This window comes from Ictalurus furcatus, chromosome 14 (assembly GCF_023375685.1).
Source record: "Ictalurus furcatus strain D&B chromosome 14, Billie_1.0, whole genome shotgun sequence".
Taxonomy (NCBI): Eukaryota; Metazoa; Chordata; class Actinopteri; order Siluriformes; family Ictaluridae; genus Ictalurus; species Ictalurus furcatus.
The window spans coordinates 17,036,264-17,059,689 of NC_071268.1; the positions used below are offsets into that span (position 1 = coordinate 17,036,264).

Here is a 23,426-nt window from a genome sequence, read left to right on the forward strand (position 1 = left end):
AATTGCTGCTTTCATATGGTGCTTTGTCTGACACTCAAATATACATTACAAAAGAAATTAAAATGTTTAAAGAAACCTGCTAATCAAATCAGAAAATGAAGCTCTGACTGATTTTTAATGATATTTTCATTAGTCAGGCAGTTGTATTCAAACTGTGGATTGTACGGAAATGCAAATATTAATGCTACTAGATTTTTGACGTGAAAAGATTATTAATCATGCTAAATGCTTGACAGCTAATCCTGCAGATACTGTACTACTACTATACTACTGATACCCTCAGCAGACCTGCAAATATTCATAATGACAGTGTTTCATCACTATAGGATACAAAGCAAGAGGTGAAATATCTCCAAATTATATCCAAATTTTTAAATGGAACAACTTACAAGTTCGAAGGCAAATGGTATCTTTATTTATTTTTTTTAAAGATTCTGTCCATGAGATATTTTTGTTTTTAAAGGTATCTCTTTCAAAGGGTTCACACACACACACACACACACACACACACACACACACACACACACACACTAGGTTAATCTCACTCTTTGACAATATCTGAGATTCAATGAGGTTATATACAAAGCTGCTTAGACTGATGCATGTGAACTTACGGCAATATACTTTCAAGGGCATCTTACAGGCCTGTTATAGTACATTATCATTATCACCTGTAAATTATTCTACTGTATTGTTTATTTATTAACCAGATTCATTGGTGTTTAGGAAGGAATTATTGAAACTCTTCATGAAGTATTAAGAAATGTCCAGCTATCATTTTACCTTTTGGTAAGTATATTTATTGTACCTACATGCATGGAATTCCTTTCACTACTATGAAGAACTGTACCAATACAGCTTCACTTAATTAAATTAAGTCGACCAAACGAATGATTATAATTCACACAAAACAAAAGTGGTAATCAAATGACATTGTTATGAAGCATTCTACGTATATATAGTCTACATTCAGTATGTCACGATGCTGCTAGTTACAACAAACTAATAACTTACAGTAGGATCGGGATAAAATATCATGGTAAATAAGAAAAATTCAAACAGTTGACACTTAATAATAATTGTGGGTTGTTCTCTCTTCTCCATTTATCTCCCTATTAAAGACTAAGCTATATCAAAACCTGTTACCTCACAAGTTTTGACTGCTTTTTAATAAAATATGTGTTTGTGCGGTTCAATAATGGAGACAGCACGTGTCTGGTGTGCAGACAAGTCAACTGCCAAAGAAAATATTTGTCCAGTATATAGCAGGTAGTGCTAATCTCATTGGTGGGTGGCTTTTAAGTGCTGTTGGATCTCCTAAACAGTCTGAGAGTTGCTGCACCCCATCAGAAGGCTCAGGAGAGGAGCAATCTGACACTGATCCGCTCTCAGGCCGGACCCTAACACAGCATTTTGCTGATGGCAGCAGCAACACGGGCCAGCAGCAGCTGTTTACTGTCAGAGATCTAGGTCAGGCAATGCTTGGGGAAGGGTTATAGCTTCTCACACAGGATAGGCCTCTTCTGTTTGGCAGATGGAGTCCTCTTGAACATTCTGGAAACACTAGAATTGACTGACAAATGTCTAATTTTGTGTCCATCTTAATACTTTACTTTTAACATCTTTATCATTCAGTACTGAATAATAATCTGTGAATAAAAAAAGTGACACACTTGCATGCTGCACACATGCACAGAATATAACTTGCATATGTAATGCCAATATCACATAAACATATTACTTAGGGTCTTTTATTTTTCCATTAAGAATGCCTGACATCGACAGCTTTATTCTGACGTGTAGGGAGTATAAGAAGCTAATCTCCACAACTCATGGCTCTAGTACAGGCACACTGAGATACAGACTTTAAGGTTATGTAGTACAGGCTGTAGAGTTACACTGTCAGCACTGCCCAGATCAGATCCTAAACACCTTAGCAGACCAATCTCTATCACAGAAGAGTTAGTGACGAAAATGTACTGGAATTCCCACTAAATGAGTTTCCATGAAAGCGTTTAGCCTAATCATTTGTTGGGGGGTGTGTGCCATTCATGCATGCAGTTGAAAGAGATAAGGTTGTGTTATGATTATGATGGAAAGCATAGATATGTAGTATTCTAAAATTAAATAAAAAGGTTTAAAAATGTTATATAAACAAATATGCTTTACACAATCAATTATCACAGTTTATAGTGTGCCTATTTTGAGACACAGTTTCTAATCTCTTTGCTTTCTCATAATCTCTGCTCTGCTCATCTAAGCAAGTCTTGTTCTGAAAAGCTACTAGAGAACATTACGCATGACATCCACCTGCCTGTTACATAAACTCATCTAATACCATGGTTGTTGTGACGGCCACTCCCCCACCTGCACACACAGCAGATTGAGTAAAGTGCCCAGTTGTATCACTAACACATGACATCAACAGAAACAGCGCCACTGTTTAGCCTTTGTATGGCAGCTCACATGTTTTTACGTGTGTCTTCAAAAAAAAAAAACATGGTGCAAAGTAAACACAATGTCCCCAAAACTCCAAAAATCTTCACTTTCTATTCCACCTTTTATCCCTTAACAATACAATGTTATGTACTCTTTGTGGAAAACTGTAGTTAACTATGTAGCCATATACTTCTCTCCTGTAAAATGTTGCCAATATTTCTAATACTCAAACATACAGTAGATTCTCAGGATGGACAAATTACTAGCCTGGGACAATTAGATTATGTATCTTTTATAGTCACCCAAGTGTCAAGTAGGCTCAGTAGGCAATACAGTCCCCTCTGAAACTACTGAAACGGCAAGGCCAATTAATTTGTTTGTGCGATACAACAAAGACATTTGAGTTTGAGATCAAAAGATTCATCGAGAGTTTAGGATTTCAGCTTTTATTTCCTGGTATTTACATCTAGATGTGTTAAACAACATAAAAAATGTAACCCTTTGTATCAGACCACCCAATTTTTAGGTGAGCCAAAGTATAGGAACAGATAAGTCTCGAAGTAAATAAAATGAATAATACTTAATATTTGGTTGCATATCCCTTGCTTGACTCTCTGACATCACCAAATTGTTGGTTTCTTCTTTTGTGACGCTTTCCCAGCATATACTGCAACCTCTTTGACTTTTTTGTTTCAGGAGATTTCTCCATTCAGTCTTCTCTTCAGGAGGTGAAATGCATGCTCAATTGGTGTAAGGTCTGGTGATTGACTTGCCCCGTCTACAACCTTCACTTTTCCCCCTGAAAAAGTCCTTTGTTGAGTTTTGGATTATTTTATTGTTGCATGTTCGCCTCACACCTCCAGGGTCGGGGGTTCAATTCCCACCGTGACCATGTGTGTGTGGAGTTTGCATGTTCTCCCCGTGCTGCGGCCTTTCCATCGGGGCAAGTTCCAGAAATTTTGTCTCATATTTCTGTATTTCTTTACAAATTCCAATCTGGCTTTCCGAGTTTTACTGTTAATAAGTGTTTTTATATCTTGTGGCATGGCCTCTATATTTCTGCTCTCAAAGTCTTCTTCAAACGGTGGATTGTGATACCTTCACCCATGCCCTGTGGAGGTTGTTGGTGATGTCACTGATGGTTGTTTTTGTGTTTTTCTTCACAGCTCTCACAATGTTTCTGTCATCACCTATTGAGGTAAATTAGCCTTCCTGTTCTAATTGTTTCAGAGGGGACTGTAGTAGTGTGAATGGTTTTGGGAATCAAATCAAACCAGTCTTGAGAACCAGGAAGTAAAACACACTGTCCAGTTAAGAGTTTAGATAGGGCTCCTAAACAAGCCCCTTGTGCTAATCTGGATCTCTAATCTTTTTACACACTAGTTTAACCCAACAGAGAGGAGTCTGTTGTAGAAACAGAGTCATCAGCCTAAACAAATTGAGCATTACATGGGATTTTTTCTTGCAGAGATCATCTCTGCATTTAGCCTCTAAGCTATTTGTCTTTTGAACTGAAAAACACCATATTCTTTGCTTGTCACAGTCTCAGAAATGCAGATGTGGATTTACTGATTGGTAGTAAATATGCCAGGATTAGACTATATACTATATTGGGTTTATTAGGTTTATGGGGAGTTTTCCTACATGTTGTAGTTATGGTTCTGCTGTAATCACACTATCATGGGAACATCCCACAGATGAACAGAGTGTGATTGTCTGTCTATTGTATGTGACCTGCCTCTATGTAAGTCCTTAATCAGGCAATTCAAAGAAAAAAGCAAATCACTGACTTCAGCCATTTAATTACTGGTAAATCAGGTAGAGGTCACTAATTGGGCAGACTGAGATCCAGAGAGCAGCCACCATATGGCACTGGGCTGGACTTGTGCTCGGGGCCCTCACTGTTCTTTCAGCCTCAACACGACTTAATTGCCCTCCGTTTCCATCCCCTTCTTTATGGGGTCTTTGTTTGATTTAGGAGAACACGTTTTGTGGTAAGCTAAGCTGCTTAGCAGACGGGTGTCTTCTTGGTAACTAATTCCTTTTAAGTTGTGTTGTTAAAAAATTTTGCACTAGAGGACAAATGGTAATATGTAAGCGTGCCAAGTAGACAAATAGAAACATTAGAAAAGGCATTCAGGGTCACTGGCAGTTGGATTGGGCTTTGGCGCTGGTTCAGATATGACACTGTCAATGTTGGAAAATGCTAAGGATTAAAAAATGATGAAATGGCACGAAACTCGCACAACTACCCCTTATCCATGGACCGACACATTGCTCTTAAAAATGTATTTCTTAGCATCTCCATTTTTATAACATCAACAGTTTTTTTTAAATTCCATCATTCATTACATTTCAGTCATTTTAGCTAATTACTAACACACATTAGCATCTGTATCTGTTTACTCATGACAAAGAAAACTCACAGAAAGTTAATCATTTAATTCTCTATCCTCTCATGCACTGCAAAAATTATATCTTAGCAAGTAAAATATTTTGAAAACAGAAAAATTCAACTAAGAAAGAAAATCACAAGATTATAAGATTATATAGTATAACATTGTAACGGATTCTTCCTGTAAAAGGTTATTAAGCCTACTTCTAGATATGTTACTAATTTCAAGCTATTTCAAAAGAAATGGGTTTATTCTATTGGCAGATAATTTTGCTTATTTCAAGAATTTATTTCTCCAAATAAGCAAAATGATCTAGCAATAGAATAAGACAACTTTAAGCTTGAAATAGGTCTAATGGTCTTATATTTGTTATATAATAACCTCATAATGTGAAATATTAGATAACCTTTCCTTTATTCAAGATATCTTTACTTGCTAAGATATTTGTTGCAGTATGTTACATATTATATTTCTAAAGAATGATACTGGATGCTCACATGTTGAAGTTTAAAACTCGTTAACAAAAACCAGAAGGACAAGAAAAGAAACCGTGTGAGCAAACTAAAGCCAAAGTCCCGTCATTCTTCTTTTATTCTGCACTTTTTGGATGAACCTAATGCCAAACCGTGTGACTGATTGATCCACCCCTAGATGGACAGTAAAGATTAAGAGGATGACAAATGGGCATTTGCTTACACAGCGCTTGCTGCTAATCCCCTTGTCTTCCTTTAGGGAGCCTGGACTGGACAGGGACTCAAACACATTTCAGCATCACCAGAGGCAGGATGAGCAGGTGACAGGCCTCACTGGACATTACTTGAGCAACAGGCAACAGGTTCTGGAGAACAAATCAGAGTGAAGTGAGACTTTCATCAGGACTAAAGACACACTGGGAAAGTAAATCCGTTGGACAGCCAACCTTCAGGAGTCCACTTGAGATCATACATTACCAGACAGAATACATTTTCCAGCAATTTTCAAGTGACGTCAGACTTCTCGTCTACGCTTTATTTAGCTTAATGGAGGATCCCATTATGAAGATCTCCATGATGTCATCCACATCCCCCACAGACTCATCTAGGAGCAGCTCCACAGAGGAGAGCCAGGGAGGTGAGTTAAAAAGTTTCCCAGTGTTTTTTCACCAGGAGTCAGCAAGAAGTATACTTTATTTAGTCAGGTTTGGTTTACACTGTGCATTTCTTAGATATCTGTGCATGCAACAGTTCCATCTTTTTGCCTACTTGGAACAAAATGCCAAGCTAAAAATAAAAAAGGTCATGTTTCTGTAAAATTTAAATTTACTAAATAGTTCCTTATACTCTGCCTAAAATAACTAAGTTGTTTCATGTGTACAGGTAAAAGTCCAACTCCGGGTAAGAGCCTGAGTCAAGGCCTGCTATGTAAGGTGTGTGCAGACACTAGCAGTGGAAAACACTATGGGATCTATGCCTGCAATGGCTGCAGTGGCTTCTTCAAGCGCAGTGTGAGACGTAGGTTAATCTACAGGTGAGGAGAATAACAAACAGCTCTAAAAAACATGGAAAGCTTTATATTGCCTATATGTCATACTATTATAATAAACTTGCAGGTGCCAAGCTGGTACAGGTATGTGTCCAGTAGATAAAGCCCATCGTAACCAGTGCCAGGCATGTCGCCTAAAGAAATGCCTTCAAGCTGGCATGAACAAAGATGGTGAGTTTGATTTCCATATGTCCCTCCTAATGTATTCCTTTTTGATATTCTCCTGATCTGTCACTCTCTTTCTAACTCACCACATTCTTCTCAATTAGCTGTGCAGAATGAGAGGCAACCACGAAGCACAGCTCAGGTCAGGTTAGACAACTTGGACATAGATACAGAGAAGGAACACCTAGCCACCACCAGGGAGCCCACATCCTCCTCATCCTCCTGTTCTGTGATAAACAGACCTTTACTGGGCTCCTCCATTAGCTCCAGCATCAACTCCAGTGGCCCCAGCCAGCGCAGCAGCAGCCCCAAGAACAGCCACCGCTTCATGGCCAGCCTGATGACAGCTGAGACATGTGCCAAGCTCGAGCCAGAGGATGGTAGGGACACAAAGAGTAACAAACCAATCATGCAGAGCACTGCATGTTTTTTTGTGTGGTATTCTTAAAGCTATTATGTGATGATGTTAAGGTAGAATTTGGGCCTACAATGCTACACATTATCTTGCTCTGTCTCTGTAGTGGATGAGAATATTGATGTAACAAGTAACGAGCCAGAGACAAGCTCTCCAGAGAGCAACACAACTCTATATCCCTATTCTGGCCCTGAGAGCATATATGAGACCTCCGCTCGCCTACTCTTCATGTCTGTTAAATGGGCAAAGAACTTGCCGGTCTTCTCCCATCTGCCATTTAGGGACCAGGTACAAGCTATTTTCCTTCTTTTGCTGTATGGAAACCTATCACTTACACCAACATTTACATATTACTCTGTATTTACAACAATGAATGATTACACACATAGTAGGATTGATTTAAAGCTTGCAACTTGTAACTCACAACCATTTCAACATTTTTCTGTCTCATTGTTTAATATAGGTGATATTGCTAGAGGAGGCATGGAGTGAGCTATTCCTCCTCTGTGCCATCCAGTGGTCCTTGCCGCTGGAAAGTTGCCCCCTGCTTTCTCTACCCGAGCTGTCTCCTCCCTCACAGGGTAAAAGCAGCCCCTGTGCCACTGACCTGCGCCTCCTGCAGGAACTCTTCAGCCGCTTCAAGGCTCTGCAGGTGGATCCTACGGAGTTCGCCTGCCTCAAAGCAATAGTTCTCTTCAAGTCTGGTGAGTTTTCTGATCTGTGGAGGCTGAAAGAGGATAAATACATGCATTGTCTGTGTATAATTACAATGTATTGCTGCAGTTGATACAGACTTGTTCTAACATTAAAACAGAGATAAGTGGCCTCAAAGACCCAGATCAGGTTGAGAATCTACAAGACCAGTCTCAAGTAATGCTTGCTCAGCATATTCACACACTCTACTCCAGTCAAGCAGCAAGGTGAAAACACACACACACACACACATACGCACACACACACACACACACACACACACACACACACACACACAGAAACAAAAACCAAATATACTTATGTAAATATGAATACATATAAAAATAGAAAACATAATTAAATTATTTGTGTTCCTCAGGTTTGGGAGGCTGTTGTTGCTTCTTCCCTCTTTACACTTTGTAAGTTCAGAGAGGATTGAATTGCTCTTCTTCCACAGAACTATTGGAAACACACCCATGGAGAAGTTGCTCTGCGACATGTTTAAGAACTGAAAATCATTTGTTCTTAGTGACAGTATTATCAACACTGAAGTATAAATGAGGAGATTTTTTTTCTGTAGTAATAAGATGCCTGTTAAAGCAATTATACCTGAAATGGGAATATGTATACATATTGTGTGTACATATACATATAATATACATATTGTTCCTCTTTCATGCCAGCACTGGTCACCACTATGACTATTCAAGCTACACCAGATCAGGTTTACCTACATGGTCTTACATCTTAACCAGCTACATCACCACCAGACCAAGAGTAATCATAATACACCAGCTTGGACCAGCATCAAATTCATTTCAGTCTATACTGTTTTAGCAGGTTTTTTCTTAAATATTTATATTATAGTTTGTACTTTTATTACTGCTCACTCTACTGTATCTTATTAGGTAGAGCATATAACAGCCTATTGTTGTTTAATGTGTCTATGTAATAAACTGCAGTATTGCCTTTTCAGCTTTTCATAATGCAAATATATATATATTTTGATAAAATCTTTCAACCACAAGACAAACCTTGTTGTTTTTCGTCTGAAATCCAAAGACAGTTTTTAAGTTCAGAGATAAACATCTTATTTTCATTACAAATTTAAGAATTAAAAAAAATTAAAAAAATCAGATTGTGAATAAGCGGACACTGGGTCGACTTCACAGAGGTCTTATAATGTTTTTATACAGGGTGGCCCACTGAAGCAGTAGAAATTAGCTTTGACATACCAATTTCCACTCCAGTTTTGACCTCATATCATACATGTCACATTAATTACAATTTGTACAGGTAACTGAATAGACAGATGAATAATATCTAGCTCACTATAATTAAATCATCATTGTAGTTTTTGCAACCTATGCACAGATCTCCTGGAGTACTAACTGTCCTTCACATTTTAGTGTTTTCCCTGCTCTCCATCCTGAAAAATAAACAAACAAACAAACAATAGAAACCCTCAAAGAATATGTAATGGTTTTAATGGTTATAATGGGAATTGTATTGGTTTTAATTTGTTGCATCCTATTGGTGGCATGTTATGTCTAGTGGATACCATAAAGGACCAATAATGGTAATGAAATGGTTTTAATGGTTAGCTGATGGTTTGTAATGGTATTTGTAGTGGAAACCATTAGAATTTCTGTGGTGGTTTCTATTGTTTGTTTGTTTTTTCCAGCAGGGCTAACACACCTAATTAAATTGATCAGACATGCATGGTAGGCTGATTGGCATGTCCAAAGTGTCTGTAGTGTATGAATGGGTGTGTGAGTGTGTATGTGATTGTGCCCTGCGATGGATTGGCACCCTGTCCAGGGTGTACCACGCCTCGTGCCCGAAGCTTCCTGGGATAGGCTCCAGGTTCCCCGTGACCCTGAAAAGGAGTAAGCGGTAGAAGATGGATGGATGGATGGACTAAACTCAGTTAATTTTTGCAGTATAGAAAGCCACCTCCAGTCCACTAGAGGGAACCGTCGGATAGAGGTGTATGACTCGCAAGCCCACTCCAAGCTTCCAAGTGCACCACAAATGAGTAGCGTAATGGCTTTCGGTATTTTCCCCAACACGGAAGTAGTGTTTTATGTTAGCGGAAACGATGGGAAAGTAGTTCTGCTCGCTACCGTTATAACTTTAAAGAAAATATACGTTTTTATTATTGACGTAAAATGTTTGGTAGATCCGTAAGTTTTAACTATGAGCCTCTCCCACAGAGAGATCACGGAAATAGAAATACTCCGGGCCTGTTTACATCCGGACAGTCTCAGTATAACAGCGGCTTCTCATTTGATTACGTCCCTAAAATCAAAAACAACGATTTTATAGACGAAAGTCAAGGATTAATATCACGGTTATGCCACTTGGCTGTTATATCCCTGGTTTTTCTTTGTACGCTCATCATATTTCCCATATCTGCATGGTTTGTTTTAAAAGTAAGTCCTTCTTATATCTTAAACACTACACATTTGTGTACAAGTCAATCTCAGGATGCAGTGTTCAAGTTTACTGTTACGTGTGCCATAAAATGTGCAATGAAATTCTTGTGATAAAGCAACACACTCCTGTAAGCAACATAGCGTATGGACAACATTTCTACACAAGGCATCATCACAGTGTAATGCCACATAAGAAGAAATATTCATGAATCAAGATTTTTTATTTAGTCACCTACACAATAATATACAGTATATAACTTGCAGTGAAATGAAAACCCGGCCTACTCTTTACACTGTTCAGAATAGAAATGAAATATAAAAGTTAAAATAAATAAATAAATTACAGTGATACAGTGACATATGGTGCGGTTAAAACCACAGCTAAAATGTAGAAAGTATAAGTTTAGACATTCTATACAATTTATTTGCATAGCAAATTTCTCAATAAACGTTGTTGCAAAGCAGATAGAGGAATCCAGTTGATGATATCTGATCTAGATCCCTGATGAGTAAGGAAAACGGGTCAAAACTTTGAAAAGAACCAGACAAAAATCCATTCTTTTCTGGATGACACAAGATAGTGGACTTTTAATCATTAGTCTACAATATAAAGCCATACAATGAAAACACAGAAAAGTACTGAATGTATTGCAATATATAGGATGTTAAGGATGAGTATACTGTACTGTGAATAGTCTTGAGGTGAGCAGAAGATATGGCTGAATGTAGTGCACAATATAGTTATAACGAGACCAGTATGGAATGTTTAGAGTAAATAACCATTATGAAAAAGTGGGATACTGTGTAGAAAACATAAAAGGTGTAAGAGAAACACTTGTTAGGAAAGCTCTATTTTTTAAGTGGGTAGTGTGCACTATGCAAAGTGTAATTCCGTTTGTACTGTGTGTGTGTGTGTGTGTGTGTGTGTTTTAAGACAGTGCCCAACTATGAGCGAATTGTTGTATTCCGCCTGGGTCGCATCCGGCCTCCTAAGGGTCCAGGAGTGGTTTTAGTGCTTCCGTTCATTGACCAGTGGCAAAGGGTGGACCTAAGAACCAGGGCTTTCAACATTCCACCATGCAAGGTACTAACAAACACTGCAACCAACTTGTGCTGCCCATTTTAGGCTGCCAGTGATTCAGTTTCTGCTCTGCAAACAACATTTTCACTGATGCTTAACAGTAGCTTAGGCTTTCTGAATAAACAATGGATTTTCAGATTCCACTTTCTTGTACCAGGTGACCACGAAAGACGGAGGCCTGGTGTCTGTTGGAGCGGATATCCAGTTCCGGATCTGGAATCCAGTCATGTCTGTGGTGGCTTTGCAGGATTTAAAGGCTTCCACACGCCTTACTGCACAGAACGCTATGACTCAGACTCTGGGCAAGAGGACTGTGAGAGAGATACAGACAGAGAGAGTCAAACTGGGCGAGCATCTTGGGGTAAGTGGCCAAATCAGATCAGATTTCTTTAGTATTTATATGCAAGAGCAGCATAGGTATTGCAGGCTTTACTGTGCAAGAAGAATGTTACACATTAATAAACATATTATTTGATCTGGGCTCTGAGTAATTTGAGCAAACAGATGGACAGAGTCCAGGATTGTAGATCATTTCAACTGTGGTATGTTTTGCAGATGGATATAAATGATCTGACAAAGCCTTGGGGGTTGGAGGTGGACCGGGTCGAGCTGACCCTGGAAAGTGTACTCCGTGCCCCAGACGAGTCTCAATCAGGGCCACTCATCATGCCTCCCTCTGTCCCTGGCCTAGAAGGTCTGACTGGGCCTATACAGCAGCTCGCCATGCACTTTCTGGGGCAAAGTACAGCACCATATCCACCTGCTAAAGGTGCTTTTACACACTGTGAATCCAGGTCAAATAATTTAGTGTCCTCAGATCAGCATGGTCATATGGGCTTGTATGTATTTCTCTCCAGATACAGTGCTCTTTACTGACGAGTCGAGCACAGAGGCTCCAGTAGCTGAAAGCAGCAGCGTGATGGAGGAGCTCCTGGCAGCAGTGAGACTGGTCCTGTCTGAGAGCTTGGTTAGGCAAGTGGGAGCCTGTTTCCAGTTTCACATCAGTATCAGCACTGGCCAGACTAGGAGCTACTATGTGGATCTAACTCAAAGTAAGTACAGTAGCAACACATTTGAGTAGACTAAAAGGCACTGTTGTATTTACATTTATTATAATCATATAAATGTCTTATTTCAACAAACTACCCACATAATCCTTAGATTATTAATCAGATTGTTAAATCTGGTCATGATTATTTATTTTCCTCATTGCTGATGACATTTTTTGCGTGTTCAGCTGTTCAGTTGTGACCCTCACCTTGACTTCTTTCCACAATGATGGTCACAACAGTCGTGTTGAAAATCAGATGCATGCTTGGCATGTTATTTTAATAATAATACATGCACAAGTAATAAGAAATAATACAAAATAATATGAATTAAAGTATTTTTAGTAAAGTAGTTTTTAGTATTTAAAAAAATGGCTTGTTTAGTAATATTGTCAGGATATACAGTACATGCACACCAATTTAGAGACAGGTTACATAGTAGTACACTTACTATGTATTGTGTATTTTTGCGATATTAGTATTACATGGGCCAATAATGTGATAGTAAACAACAAACAACACACTGTGTAGCCCTAATTTGACCACATATTTTTGAGCATTTATCTTATTAATTTACTTTTTAAATGTATTTTTATTTGAATTGGTAAACCAGGTGATGTACCATGCAATGTTGAATAATGTTATATAAATTCTCTCTCATCTCTCAATTTCAATTGTCTCTCCAGATAGTGGAACATGTGGTGCAGGCAAGGCGATGCAGCCAGATGTGTTTCTAAGTATGAGTGAGCAGGATATGATGGCCATGTTCCAAGGCAACCTACAGCCAATTGCAGCATACAGCAGTGGCAGATTGAGAGTTCAGGGAGACTTGAACACTGCCATGAAACTAGATGCACTTGTTAAACTCATCAAGCCTCTATGACAGGGGTGTCAGACGTCCGGCCCGCTAGAGGGTTCAATCCGGGCCGCAGGATGAATTTTTAAAGTGAAAAAATGCATAAAAGACACGAACTTGAAATTTTTAATAAAATGCTATTCCTAAATTATCCGCTAGGGGCGCACTGTTTTAGGCAGAGTAGAAGATGCGGCACACTGTGGGACTCAGACCGAACAGCAGATGGCAGCAATGCGCCTTCTGCTGTTTGTTATTACGGTGTAGTCTACCCTATTTTCTACTCGTCCCCACACCCTCATTAACCAAAATGTCTGACAAAAAGGAGAAAAGTGGATACAGAGTGTAGAGTTTTCCAAGAAAAATGGACCGCTTCCTATTTATTCACAGAGATGAATGGGTAAAAGTTAAAAAATGTGCAATTTAATGTTAGTCAACAGCTTCACTACATAAAAGTTTGGTTTGGTGGAATCCTATTGTTCATGCGATGCCATAAATTTTAAAGTGCAATACTATATTTTTCAGTTCCAAATACCTTTAAATTTTTTGCATTTGTACCTACACTGTGACCAGTTGTAATGCACACATGTAAATGATAATCAGAAGCAAACTGCACATGTTTATCTTAAGAAATCTGAGGTTGTTCATGATATATTTTGTAAAAGGATATTTCATTAAATATGAAGATTTTCCTAATATACTTGTACTTCTTTGCATGAAAACAAAGGAAAAACATGGACTTATTGTTATTTATAGGTAATTATGCTATTATTTTACTGGCCCTGCCCACTTGACATCTAATTAGGCTGTATGTGGCCCCTGAACTAAAATGAGTTTGACACCCCTGCTCTATGATGTCTAGTTATACATGAATTTATTGAAAAGGTGTATTTCATGCCTTCACAACCTATACAAATGTAAACAGTACTGTTTATATAATTTGTTGCTATGACCTCATAATTTATTATAGCTAAATTTATATATATATATATATATATATATATATATATATATACACACACACACACATACATATATACATATATATATATATATATATATATATATATATATATTGGGATTAATAAAAGCCATTTAGGACAGACTTAAAATATGCATTCTGTCAAGTAAATCTGAAAAAAAAAAAAAAAAAAAATAGGAGGGATCCCTGTGACAAATTTCTGTATATGTGAACCTAAAATAGAATGTGTTTTTTAAATTGCACTGTAAAAGTACTGCTGTGTGTGTATTTATAATTAAATGTTTATTTAAATATTAACTTGTATGTATTTAATGATCAGTTTGTAGTATATAACAGGTGTCTGATCACATGGTACATAATTTCATACATGTTAATATATGTTCTTTATAATAAAAATAATTAAAATCACAGTTTGAGACTTAATTTGTTTTTTTTGTAGTACTGCTCTTGAAGGTCATGTGTGTATTGATGTGTGGCTGACTCTGATCCTCATCTCTATGGCCTTCTCTGCTAATAGATATGTTTATGGAGAAAACTCCCACAACGCTGCTTTATGCCATTATTAAACCCATGCTTTTCTGGAATAGTAGTAGTTGTGCAGTGCCCCCAGTATTAAATTAAAGGACACCAGATCATAACTACCTGATGACTGCAAGTTTTTAGCAAGCTGTGTAGCTGTCGCTGAAAACATGTATGGGTCTTTTCTTTCTTTAAGCCTTTAAAGTATTTATTTGTTATGTTGTTGTTATTACAATAATGCAATGTAAATATTAATAATAATTTGCCTATGTGAGTTTTGTTTTACAAGGGTTGCAGAAATAGTAACACCTACAGGTTAAACTAGTGAGCTGCATTTAATTTAAGTTACTGTGGTCATGTGATTAGCCTAGTTTAGGAGTTAGGTGTTAGGTGCTAAAGAAGAGAGTAATTAAACAGTAAAGCGTTACAGCAACTCCTAGATTTCTGGTCGGAAGGCGCACACGGTATGTTGGTTTGTGATGTTGTGCGTTTCATGTTTGTATCTTAATGTAATAGTGCAATGTTTCCTAAGGCCATTAATGCTAGTTTAATATGTGAGCAAGATGAATGAATACTCATGGACTCTTAAGAACATGCTTATGTACAATATGCTCGTGAGAATGTGCTATGTACTTTATTTCAGTTTTTGACGGTGTTTGATGGTGTTTGACGGTGATTGAATGCGCTTAAGTTGTGAAAGAATGCAATAAAAGAAACGACAAACATCAGTTGAAGCGTACGTTTTAATCTGACCAGAAGAATAAGTTTGGGAGCAGCTACAAGCTGTGTAGTAGATTTATAAATTGCGGCAGTAATTTGATTAAGATTAAAATGATCAAAAATGTGGGTCAGAGAGACCTGGTCTAAACTGTGTTTAGTTAAAATATTCTTCAGGGCATGCTTGATATCAATCTAATCCATAGTTCATGGTGAGCAATGTGGTGACATCATATATATCATATACATTTAGGAAATAACAGTATATGGTTTTATATCTTGAAATGTGTGTGAGACCACGTGATCAACACGGGAGATAATTTCCCTTTGTTCCCACAGATTCTGGAATCTTAGATTAGATTCTCAGGACCAGGGCCGGACTGGGACTTAATTTCAGGCCGGCAGTCTCACACTCATGCAGGCCAACCCATACAATTAATGTTGTTACACACAGTGTGGCCATCCCGTAAAAATATAAACAAGCAACCTAGAGGTAGTGAAGCAGTCCTAATTTATATCATCTTACATGGGTATGCCAAGCATTTAACAAACACCAGAAGTGCAAAGCTTCCAATAACTACATTTCACTCACAAAAGTACAGTAAATGAAGAAGAGAGGTAAACAAGACACTTTTCTTGTGCCACTTTTTCATGAACCTGTCACTTTTTTACCGGGTCTACTGCTATGAACAGAACTGTCTCCACATTAAAAATACTTAAAACACCTGAGATTTAACCACACTATATTTTATACAAATATATTAAAGCACATTTAATATCTCTTATTTGACCTCTACCTGTCATCTCAGGTTGATACTGAAGTGTGAGCACTGCACAGAGCTACTGCCAGGTTAACTCTCTCCACCTTATTGTGAAAAATAGGACAAAAAATGTTTGTTTGTTTTTCAACGTCACATATGGGCAGGCATAATTTTCTAAATTACTTAAATACCTGTTATTACAATACTGACTACATCATGACAATATTTATTTAGAAAAATCCTAATATTGAACATGATATTACCTTTTATGACTCCTAGCTTGGAAAAGTGTTTGTTTTTGTCATTATTGTTGCTGCTCTTGTTTGCCCTAGCTGTATTTGTAATTTCAACATTTAAAATAACAACATGGAGGGCTCCCTAAATGTCGCCTACTGTATGTACATTTGGATATTTGTTTGCTGAATTACTTTTTTTTATTTTTATTTTTTTACTTATTATAACTATACAGTAGATAACACTGCCCTTTATCATATTTTGAGTGGTGATAGTAATAGTGCTAACGCTTGCTAGCAGTGAAACTGTGGTTAATACTTGATTAGCTAAGTTAGCGAACACAAAGCTACAGTATTTACAGATGAGACTGAACTGCACTTGAAGCCCTGAACTGGTCAGTAATTTAGCAAAATTTCGCTGTTTCTTCTTGGAGAGTTTTCCTTTTGCATGCCCTTTCCCTCTCTGCTCCACCTGGCCGCTTCCTCTCCATCCTCGCACCGCGATAAAGTTGGTTTTAGGTTCAATATTCGCTGGATATTCACTTTCCCCTGCCCTTGTTGTATTGAGGCGACAGTCCTACATAGATATCAATACCATCATTAGTTTTAATAATATTCAATAATTATATACGGACCTAAAACATTTACTCACAAAATACCAGCGCATAGTAGAGCTGCACCTGAGAATGGTCTGACCCGTATAGTAAGTTCCCTTAGGGACTGTCGGGCAATTCCACCCACTGAGTTAAAATGTGAACAGGCCCGGAAATACCGAAAAATATAGAAAAATACTGCAATTTTCTGGCGTTATTTTGTAATTGGTTGTGGTAGTCTGCAGCCCTTCCTCAAACTTCTCAACACACAGCTGACATCAGATTGCATTTAACCAATACACAAATCTTAAAAATAAAAGATTAATGTTGTCTTTGCCTATGTTCTGATTGAGTGGGCAAGACAGACGTTTGGGTGGGCTCAGATCACCCCTGCCTATGCCTAGATCTGGCCCAAAATGTCCACGTTGTCCATGCATTTAAATGACTTATAACTATTAACATACAAAAGTCATTTGAAAACACACGTTACATTCTAAATGCTGTAGCAGGTGCACAATGAGATGCCTGAGCTATTAAAATAATTGAGAATTGTATCTGTATAAAGGGAGGTATTAGAAAAATCTCACATGTAGTACATCAGTCTGGCCAATAGGAACTTACTACAAATGTGAAAAAAAACAAAAAACTTTTAGGTGAGGTACATCTCATTGTGAGCCTGCTACAGCCTTTAGAATATAAAAAATGTATGCTTTTAAATGACTTTTGTATGTTATAACGTATGCCATTTTACTTAATGCTTGGACAACGTTGACGTTTTATCTCAGTGGGTGGAATTGCCAGAAGGTCCCTTAGGCAACTTGCGCTGTGACACCGAGTCAGAACATTCTGCAAGCTTGCTCCAAAACGAAATAACTCCAATACATAAAATACGACTGCAAGAAACTATAAATGAGACATAGCTGAAATATTTATCATTTTTGAGCAAAAATTTGTTTTAAACATAGTTAATCCTAGTAATTTAATTGTCAATATTAAAACAAAAAAGTAATAATGAACGCGTCTTTATTTGTATTTTGTTTTTCACTTTTGAAACAAAAAAAACAAATGAGCGCAACGTACACAGACCCTTATGTTATCCTTCCTTTCTTATAGGCTATAGTATATAGTAGTAGCTCTATTAATGAGTATCTTTACACAATACAACTTTTGCATTTAGTTGCAATTAGCTTTGCATTTTACAAACCGCCAAATGTCCTCATAAACTTCTACATTACCACAAAGTATGGAATGTCCTTTGCAAGAATATACAATTTGTTTTGTTTACTTATTGAAGCATTTAAATTGTAAGTCATTTCTTAAAAAAATATTTTCAGGAACATTTTACAGTACTGTTCAATTACTTTAGGTAATTATGGTAAATATGCAGGAACTAAGCAGGAACGAATAAGTTCTTAATTAGCACCCATTTTATTTCTATAAAATACTACAAACTACTAGTTAAATACTCAGTATGTTAGTAGGAGTTCATGTTTAACTGTGCAGTAATGAACTGAATCTTAAGCAGTAATTACTGAGTCTTAGATTTCTCTCTTGCAGAGCTACTAGCTAACTACACAGGTATGGCTCTTTTATAATAACTACTGAATAATTGAAATTAATAGCTAAGCCTTATCTTTCTCCTGGAGCTCTATTACCTAATATATGTCAGCCTATTCTAATACCTCAGTATAGATGTAAAATTTATTTAGGTCTCCTCGATGTAATCAACTAAAATAAAGTTTAAAGTTTTGCATGTAGCTAATTAAAGTAAAAGCTTGCCATGCAGTCAGTTTAAGCTTTTTAAAGCTTACATTTTACTAATGCTTGTTACATGTGAACTGATATTTTAACCTTGAAGCACTCTAAGGAGGTGCATATAAAACCAAAGACCCTGAGCAGGAGAACTCTCTGTCCCTGAGAGTGACGGTGTGAGGAGAGATAGAAAGAGTGAGTATGGAACCCTGGCATGTGTGGGTGGGAAAGAGGACTTGGGAAACAGGTGACTTTAGAAAAGACTTATGCTCGCATTTATTTTTCACTGCTATGCCATTTTCTCTCTCTCTCTCTCTCTCTCAGAGTTGAGAATGACCACACGTTATCTGCTCCTCTCTGTCCTCAACTGACACTGGACCACACCCCCACTGCCACGGTGAGAGATAGAAAAGGGGAGTGTGACTGAGTGTGTGTGTGTGTGGGCATGGGTATGGGCATGGGCATGAGTATGGGTGTGATGGCGGTGAGGTGTACAGCTTGGAGCAGTTCTCTGGCTCGAACTCTAGCCATGTTGGAAGGACCAGGCCAGGTAAGAGCCTGCCACAGTGGAAGTATGCCTGTTGCCAAAGAGACACTATTTCCAGCAAGCAGCTCCACTGTCAAGCCCTTCAATGAGATTCCTGGAATGTGGAAGAACAGTGTAGGGAATCTCTACACCTTCTGGAAACTGGATGGATTCAAGAACATCCATCACATAATGGTGCATAACTTCAACACATTTGGGCCCATTTACAGGTAAACCTTTAAGATAAAATACTGATCTATGTATTTGACCAATAATTAAAATATTTTTCTTCTGATTCCTCCTACTGCATACATTCTTTTACAATTATTTACTCTTACGAGAATAACTAGGGAGCTAGTTTTTGTAAATGGTACCTTGTAAGCTTGGATTTTTCCAGACTTCACAAGTTTAATTTTGGAATTCCTAAAAAATAAAAATTTGCTAAAAAGCAGCATTTCATTAAGGTAAAAAGAATTGCTTTTAAATGAAAACTATCAGATGTAATGATGATATGATATAACTCCTGTTTGATAGTTAATCATTTGTGCCATAAACAGCCTATCCTAGAATAAACTTCCCCCACTTGTCCTGTGGTAAGAGAATTTAGTCAAAACATACATTCGTATCAGCTATACCAAAGGACATTATGTGAAGAACAAGCTGAGGGTGGGTTTTTTTTTTTTATCCCTTCTTCCTTCCTTAAAAATTAATACTGTTTATGACAACAGGAATATTAATTTATTTTATGAAATGTCTTTTATATAATAAAATTTACTTAAATTATGCATATTTCATTCTTGCAGGGAGAAAATTGGGTATTATGAAAGTGTGAATATTATCAACCCTGAGGATGCTGCTATCTTATTCAAAGCAGAGGGTCACTACCCTAAAAGGCTCAGAGTGGAACCTTGGACCTCCTATAGAGATTTTAGAAACCGCAAATATGGTGTTCTTCTGAAGTATGAATCCTCATATTAGGTTTTTGGTTACTAATTAAATATGCTTGAGTGCAAACTTCAGTCTGTCTGTCTGTTCAGAGATGGAGAGGACTGGCGATCCAACAGAGTCATTCTGAACCGGGAGGTAATCTCGCCAAAGGTGCAGGGGAACTTTGTGCCATTGCTGGATGAGGTTGGCCAGGACTTTGTTGCTCGAGTTTATAAAAAGATTGAAAGAAGTGGACAGAACAAATGGACCACAGATCTGTCCCATGAACTCTTCAAGTATGCACTAGAATGTAAGGTTTAACGCACTATACAACAGATCAGCAGTGAATCATTTGGACTAAAACACTGTTATGCTAAAACTTTTATTGATGCTAATCAAATGTTCAAAAGCAATACATAGTTTACTGTTTGAATGTTGACATGATCTGTGTCTGTGTCTCAGCTGTGAGTGCAGTATTATATGGTGAACGTCTGGGGCTGCTGTTGGACTACATTGATCCAGAGGCTCAGCATTTTATTGACTGCATCACTCTCATGTTTAAGACCACCTGTCCCATGCTGTACATCCCCCCTTCCATGTTACGGCGGCTTGGAGCCAAAGTTTGGAAAGATCATGTGGAAGCATGGGATGGTATTTTCAACCAGGGTAGGAGGTTTTCCTAGTGGACAAAAATGCTAAAATAAAAATAATATCACCCTACATATGAGAGTGGAACAAAATCAAATACTACTAAGCATGAAATCTTTGTGTGATCAGGATCATGTCTTTGTATTTTATCTATTGCACTCTGGGGCTCAATAGCGGACCACTGTATTCAGAACATCTACAGGCAGCTGAGGAAGGAATCTGGAGAACAGAACAAATATCCCGGGGTGCTGGCCAGCCTTCTCATGCTTGACCGACTGTCCATTGAGGAAATCAAGGCTAGTGTGACTGAGCTGATGGCTGGAGGGGTGGACACGGTAAGACAACTTTTATAAGGTGTAAAAAAGAAACTATTTATAAAAAAAATTCTTACCAGTCAGATGCCTAAAATATGCCATTATTTAGCAGTGATCTCATTACTCATGTAGTACGTACTGTGATTTAGACATCTATCACCCTCCTCTGGACTCTCTACGAATTGGCACGGCACCCCGACCTCCAAGAGGAGCTGAGGGCAGAGATCATTGCCGCTCGCGCTGCCTCACAGGGAGACACAGTGCAGATGCTCAAAATGGTGCCACTGCTCAAAGGTGCTCTAAAAGAGACACTCAGGTGTGGACAGCTTAAACTAGGACTCAATTCACGCTGTTACAAAAGTAGAATACTTACAGAAAACAATGTATCAGAGCATTAATTGCACTAACAAAAATTCTATGATGTTCGTTTTTTGACAATTTTCATAAAATTGAAAAGCATACTTTACTAAAAAAACAAAACCAAAACTGCAGTTAACTTCAAATTTCAAATGAAGCCTGTCACACATGTGTATTGTCAAAGAGGGAGGGGGTTATCTGTTAGGCCTACTTCTAAAAATGAATTCTAGATTAATTCTAGACAATTAATCAAGATGAATTAATTCAATGAAATATTCTTGTTGTCTTTACTAACTGTAACCCTTTTCCTTTAAAGGCTACACCCTGTAGCAGTAAGCCTGCAAAGATACCTCACTCATGATGTTGTGATCCAAAATTACCATATTCCATCTGGGGTGAGCCACAACTTCAATAACCTGAATCTGAGCTAGGGAAAAGCTATCAATATGTGAAATAATGTAAGTGACCTTGAGTGTGTGTTAATCAGACATTAGTGCAGCTGGGACTGTATGCCATGGGCAGGGACTATCGCATCTTCTCCAAACCAGAGCAGTACCTGCCTTCTCGCTGGCTGAGGAATGAGAGTCACTACTTCAGGAGTTTGGGCTTCGGATTTGGGCCTCGTCAATGCCTTGGGCGCAGAATTGCAGAGACGGAGATGCAGCTCTTCCTCATCCATGTCTGTTCTATAATATTTTATTAACTATGGCTAGCTAAGATATATGAAATGTGTCTATGTTGATTATTTTATTCCATAATTTATTTGCTCTCTCTCTCTCTCTAATATATATATATATACATATATATATATATATATATATATATATATATATATATATATATATATATATATATATAATATTTAAAACCCTCATCCCTCATATATGCCTATGTGCATGTGAAATCTGTAACTCATACTCTTTCTTTCACAGATGTTGGAGAATTTCAAGATTGAGAAGCAGAGACAGCTAGAAGTGAGGAGCACGTTTGAGCTTATACTTGTTCCTGAGAAACCCATTCTGTTAACTATAAAGCCTCTACAAAGCAGTAAATGACAAACTCCTTCCAAAAGGTAACGTTTTAATTCATTACTACAAACTATTTCTAATACTGGAAACACATCAAGAATAAAAAACATGGACGATAAATACTGTATGGAAATGAATTAATTTTATTATAACACAAGGTTGCTCCTAATGTATTGTTTTGCTATTCTTTCTTGTTTATACTGCATAAAACAGCATTTTAAATACTCTGATGTTGAATCAGGTCATTTAAGGGTGTCCAGATCCTTATGACGTATGTGTCCCAAAATGGAGTCTGAAACACTATTCTTTAAATAATCAAAGAAGAAAAAACAATGTTATACAATGTTACTTACTTCAATACCATCATCAGACAGCAAGTAGGCCTACTATTTACAAAATACATGTCTTCTATATCTATTTATTTTATTTCTAAGTATTAACTCTCTGTGTTGATGTCCTTCAGCTTTGACATGAACAGATATCTGTGGTCAAGGTTGTGTACTGACCAGTGGCACATAATGCAAGGTTGATGTACGAGCAAATCCATGAGTGTATTCACCGAGTCTGGTCAACATGTCCTGCTTTTCTTTCCCCCACTGCCTGGCATTCTCCTCCAGCTACAAAACAACACAACAAAACACTGACTCAGCTCTCTGAAGATGGAATTTTGACATTTGCGTATTCATTAAAGTGATCTACTCTTTAGAGAAACACACCTGTTTGCCCAAAACACGGATGCATGCCTCTGCTCTCTCTAGCTGTTCTAACAGTCTGAGCTTCTCACTGTCTGCAAAAGGCTGCTGAATTTGAATAGAACACATACAGCATATTCACTTATTAATGGACTTAGGGGGTTAACCCTTATTTTCTGAGAGTTTTTGAGGTATTTTGCAGTAATGGCATGATGTATTTTAACGATATAAATTAATCTCAGTTGCCCAAGACATCTGTCAGACACTGTAATAATGAAAATGTTTTACTGAGAGTTCAGTTATTTTTACTTCATGGATTTGACTAAC

General features: G+C 37.6%; 3 protein-coding genes across 8 annotated transcripts; all 3 read left to right on the forward strand.

Annotated features, from left to right (window-relative positions):
* Positions 1-3,519: 3,519 nt before the first annotated feature.
* nr2e3 (nuclear receptor subfamily 2, group E, member 3) lies at positions 3,520-8,687 on the forward strand. The gene is made up of 9 exons (XM_053642161.1): positions 3,520-3,637; positions 5,568-5,945; positions 6,191-6,341; positions 6,424-6,527; positions 6,626-6,901; positions 7,043-7,224; positions 7,400-7,640; positions 7,751-7,856; positions 8,009-8,687. Exons 2-9 carry the CDS (start codon positions 5,855-5,857, stop codon positions 8,139-8,141), a joined length of 1,284 nt encoding a protein of 427 aa, XP_053498136.1. The 5' UTR covers positions 3,520-3,637; positions 5,568-5,854; the 3' UTR covers positions 8,142-8,687.
* A 519-nt stretch (positions 8,688-9,206) lies between these two features.
* On the forward strand, positions 9,207-14,182 carry stoml1 (stomatin (EPB72)-like 1). 2 transcript variants are annotated; one of them, XM_053642370.1, is made up of 6 exons: positions 9,207-10,064; positions 11,002-11,151; positions 11,306-11,509; positions 11,704-11,917; positions 12,012-12,200; positions 12,884-14,182. In XM_053642370.1, the coding sequence occupies exons 1-6, from the start codon at positions 9,801-9,803 to the stop codon at positions 13,078-13,080; spliced, it is 1,218 nt and encodes a 405-aa protein (XP_053498345.1). In that variant the 5' UTR covers positions 9,207-9,800; the 3' UTR covers positions 13,081-14,182. The 2 variants fall into 2 exon arrangements, with proteins under 2 accessions (XP_053498345.1, XP_053498344.1); XM_053642369.1 differs by having other exon boundaries at positions 9,209-10,064; positions 12,006-12,200.
* Positions 14,183-14,933: 751 nt separating this feature from the next.
* LOC128618331 (cholesterol side-chain cleavage enzyme, mitochondrial-like) lies at positions 14,934-23,134 on the forward strand. Of its 5 annotated transcripts, none has more exons than XR_008387695.1 (12): positions 14,934-15,015; positions 18,932-19,363; positions 19,937-20,092; positions 20,171-20,370; positions 20,523-20,726; positions 20,883-21,043; positions 21,172-21,338; positions 21,696-21,774; positions 21,867-22,058; positions 22,312-22,451; positions 22,621-22,784; positions 22,871-23,134. XR_008387695.1 is itself a non-coding variant. In XM_053641879.1 (11 exons), the coding sequence occupies exons 2-10, from the start codon at positions 19,053-19,055 to the stop codon at positions 22,432-22,434; spliced, it is 1,593 nt and encodes a 530-aa protein (XP_053497854.1). In that variant the 5' UTR covers positions 14,934-15,015; positions 18,932-19,052; the 3' UTR covers positions 22,435-22,451; positions 22,871-23,134. The 5 variants fall into 5 exon arrangements, 2 of the variants coding, with proteins under 2 accessions (XP_053497854.1, XP_053497852.1); XR_008387696.1 differs by having other exon boundaries at positions 22,649-22,784; XR_008387694.1 differs by having other exon boundaries at positions 22,312-22,784.
* The last annotated feature ends 292 nt before the right edge of the window (positions 23,135-23,426 follow it).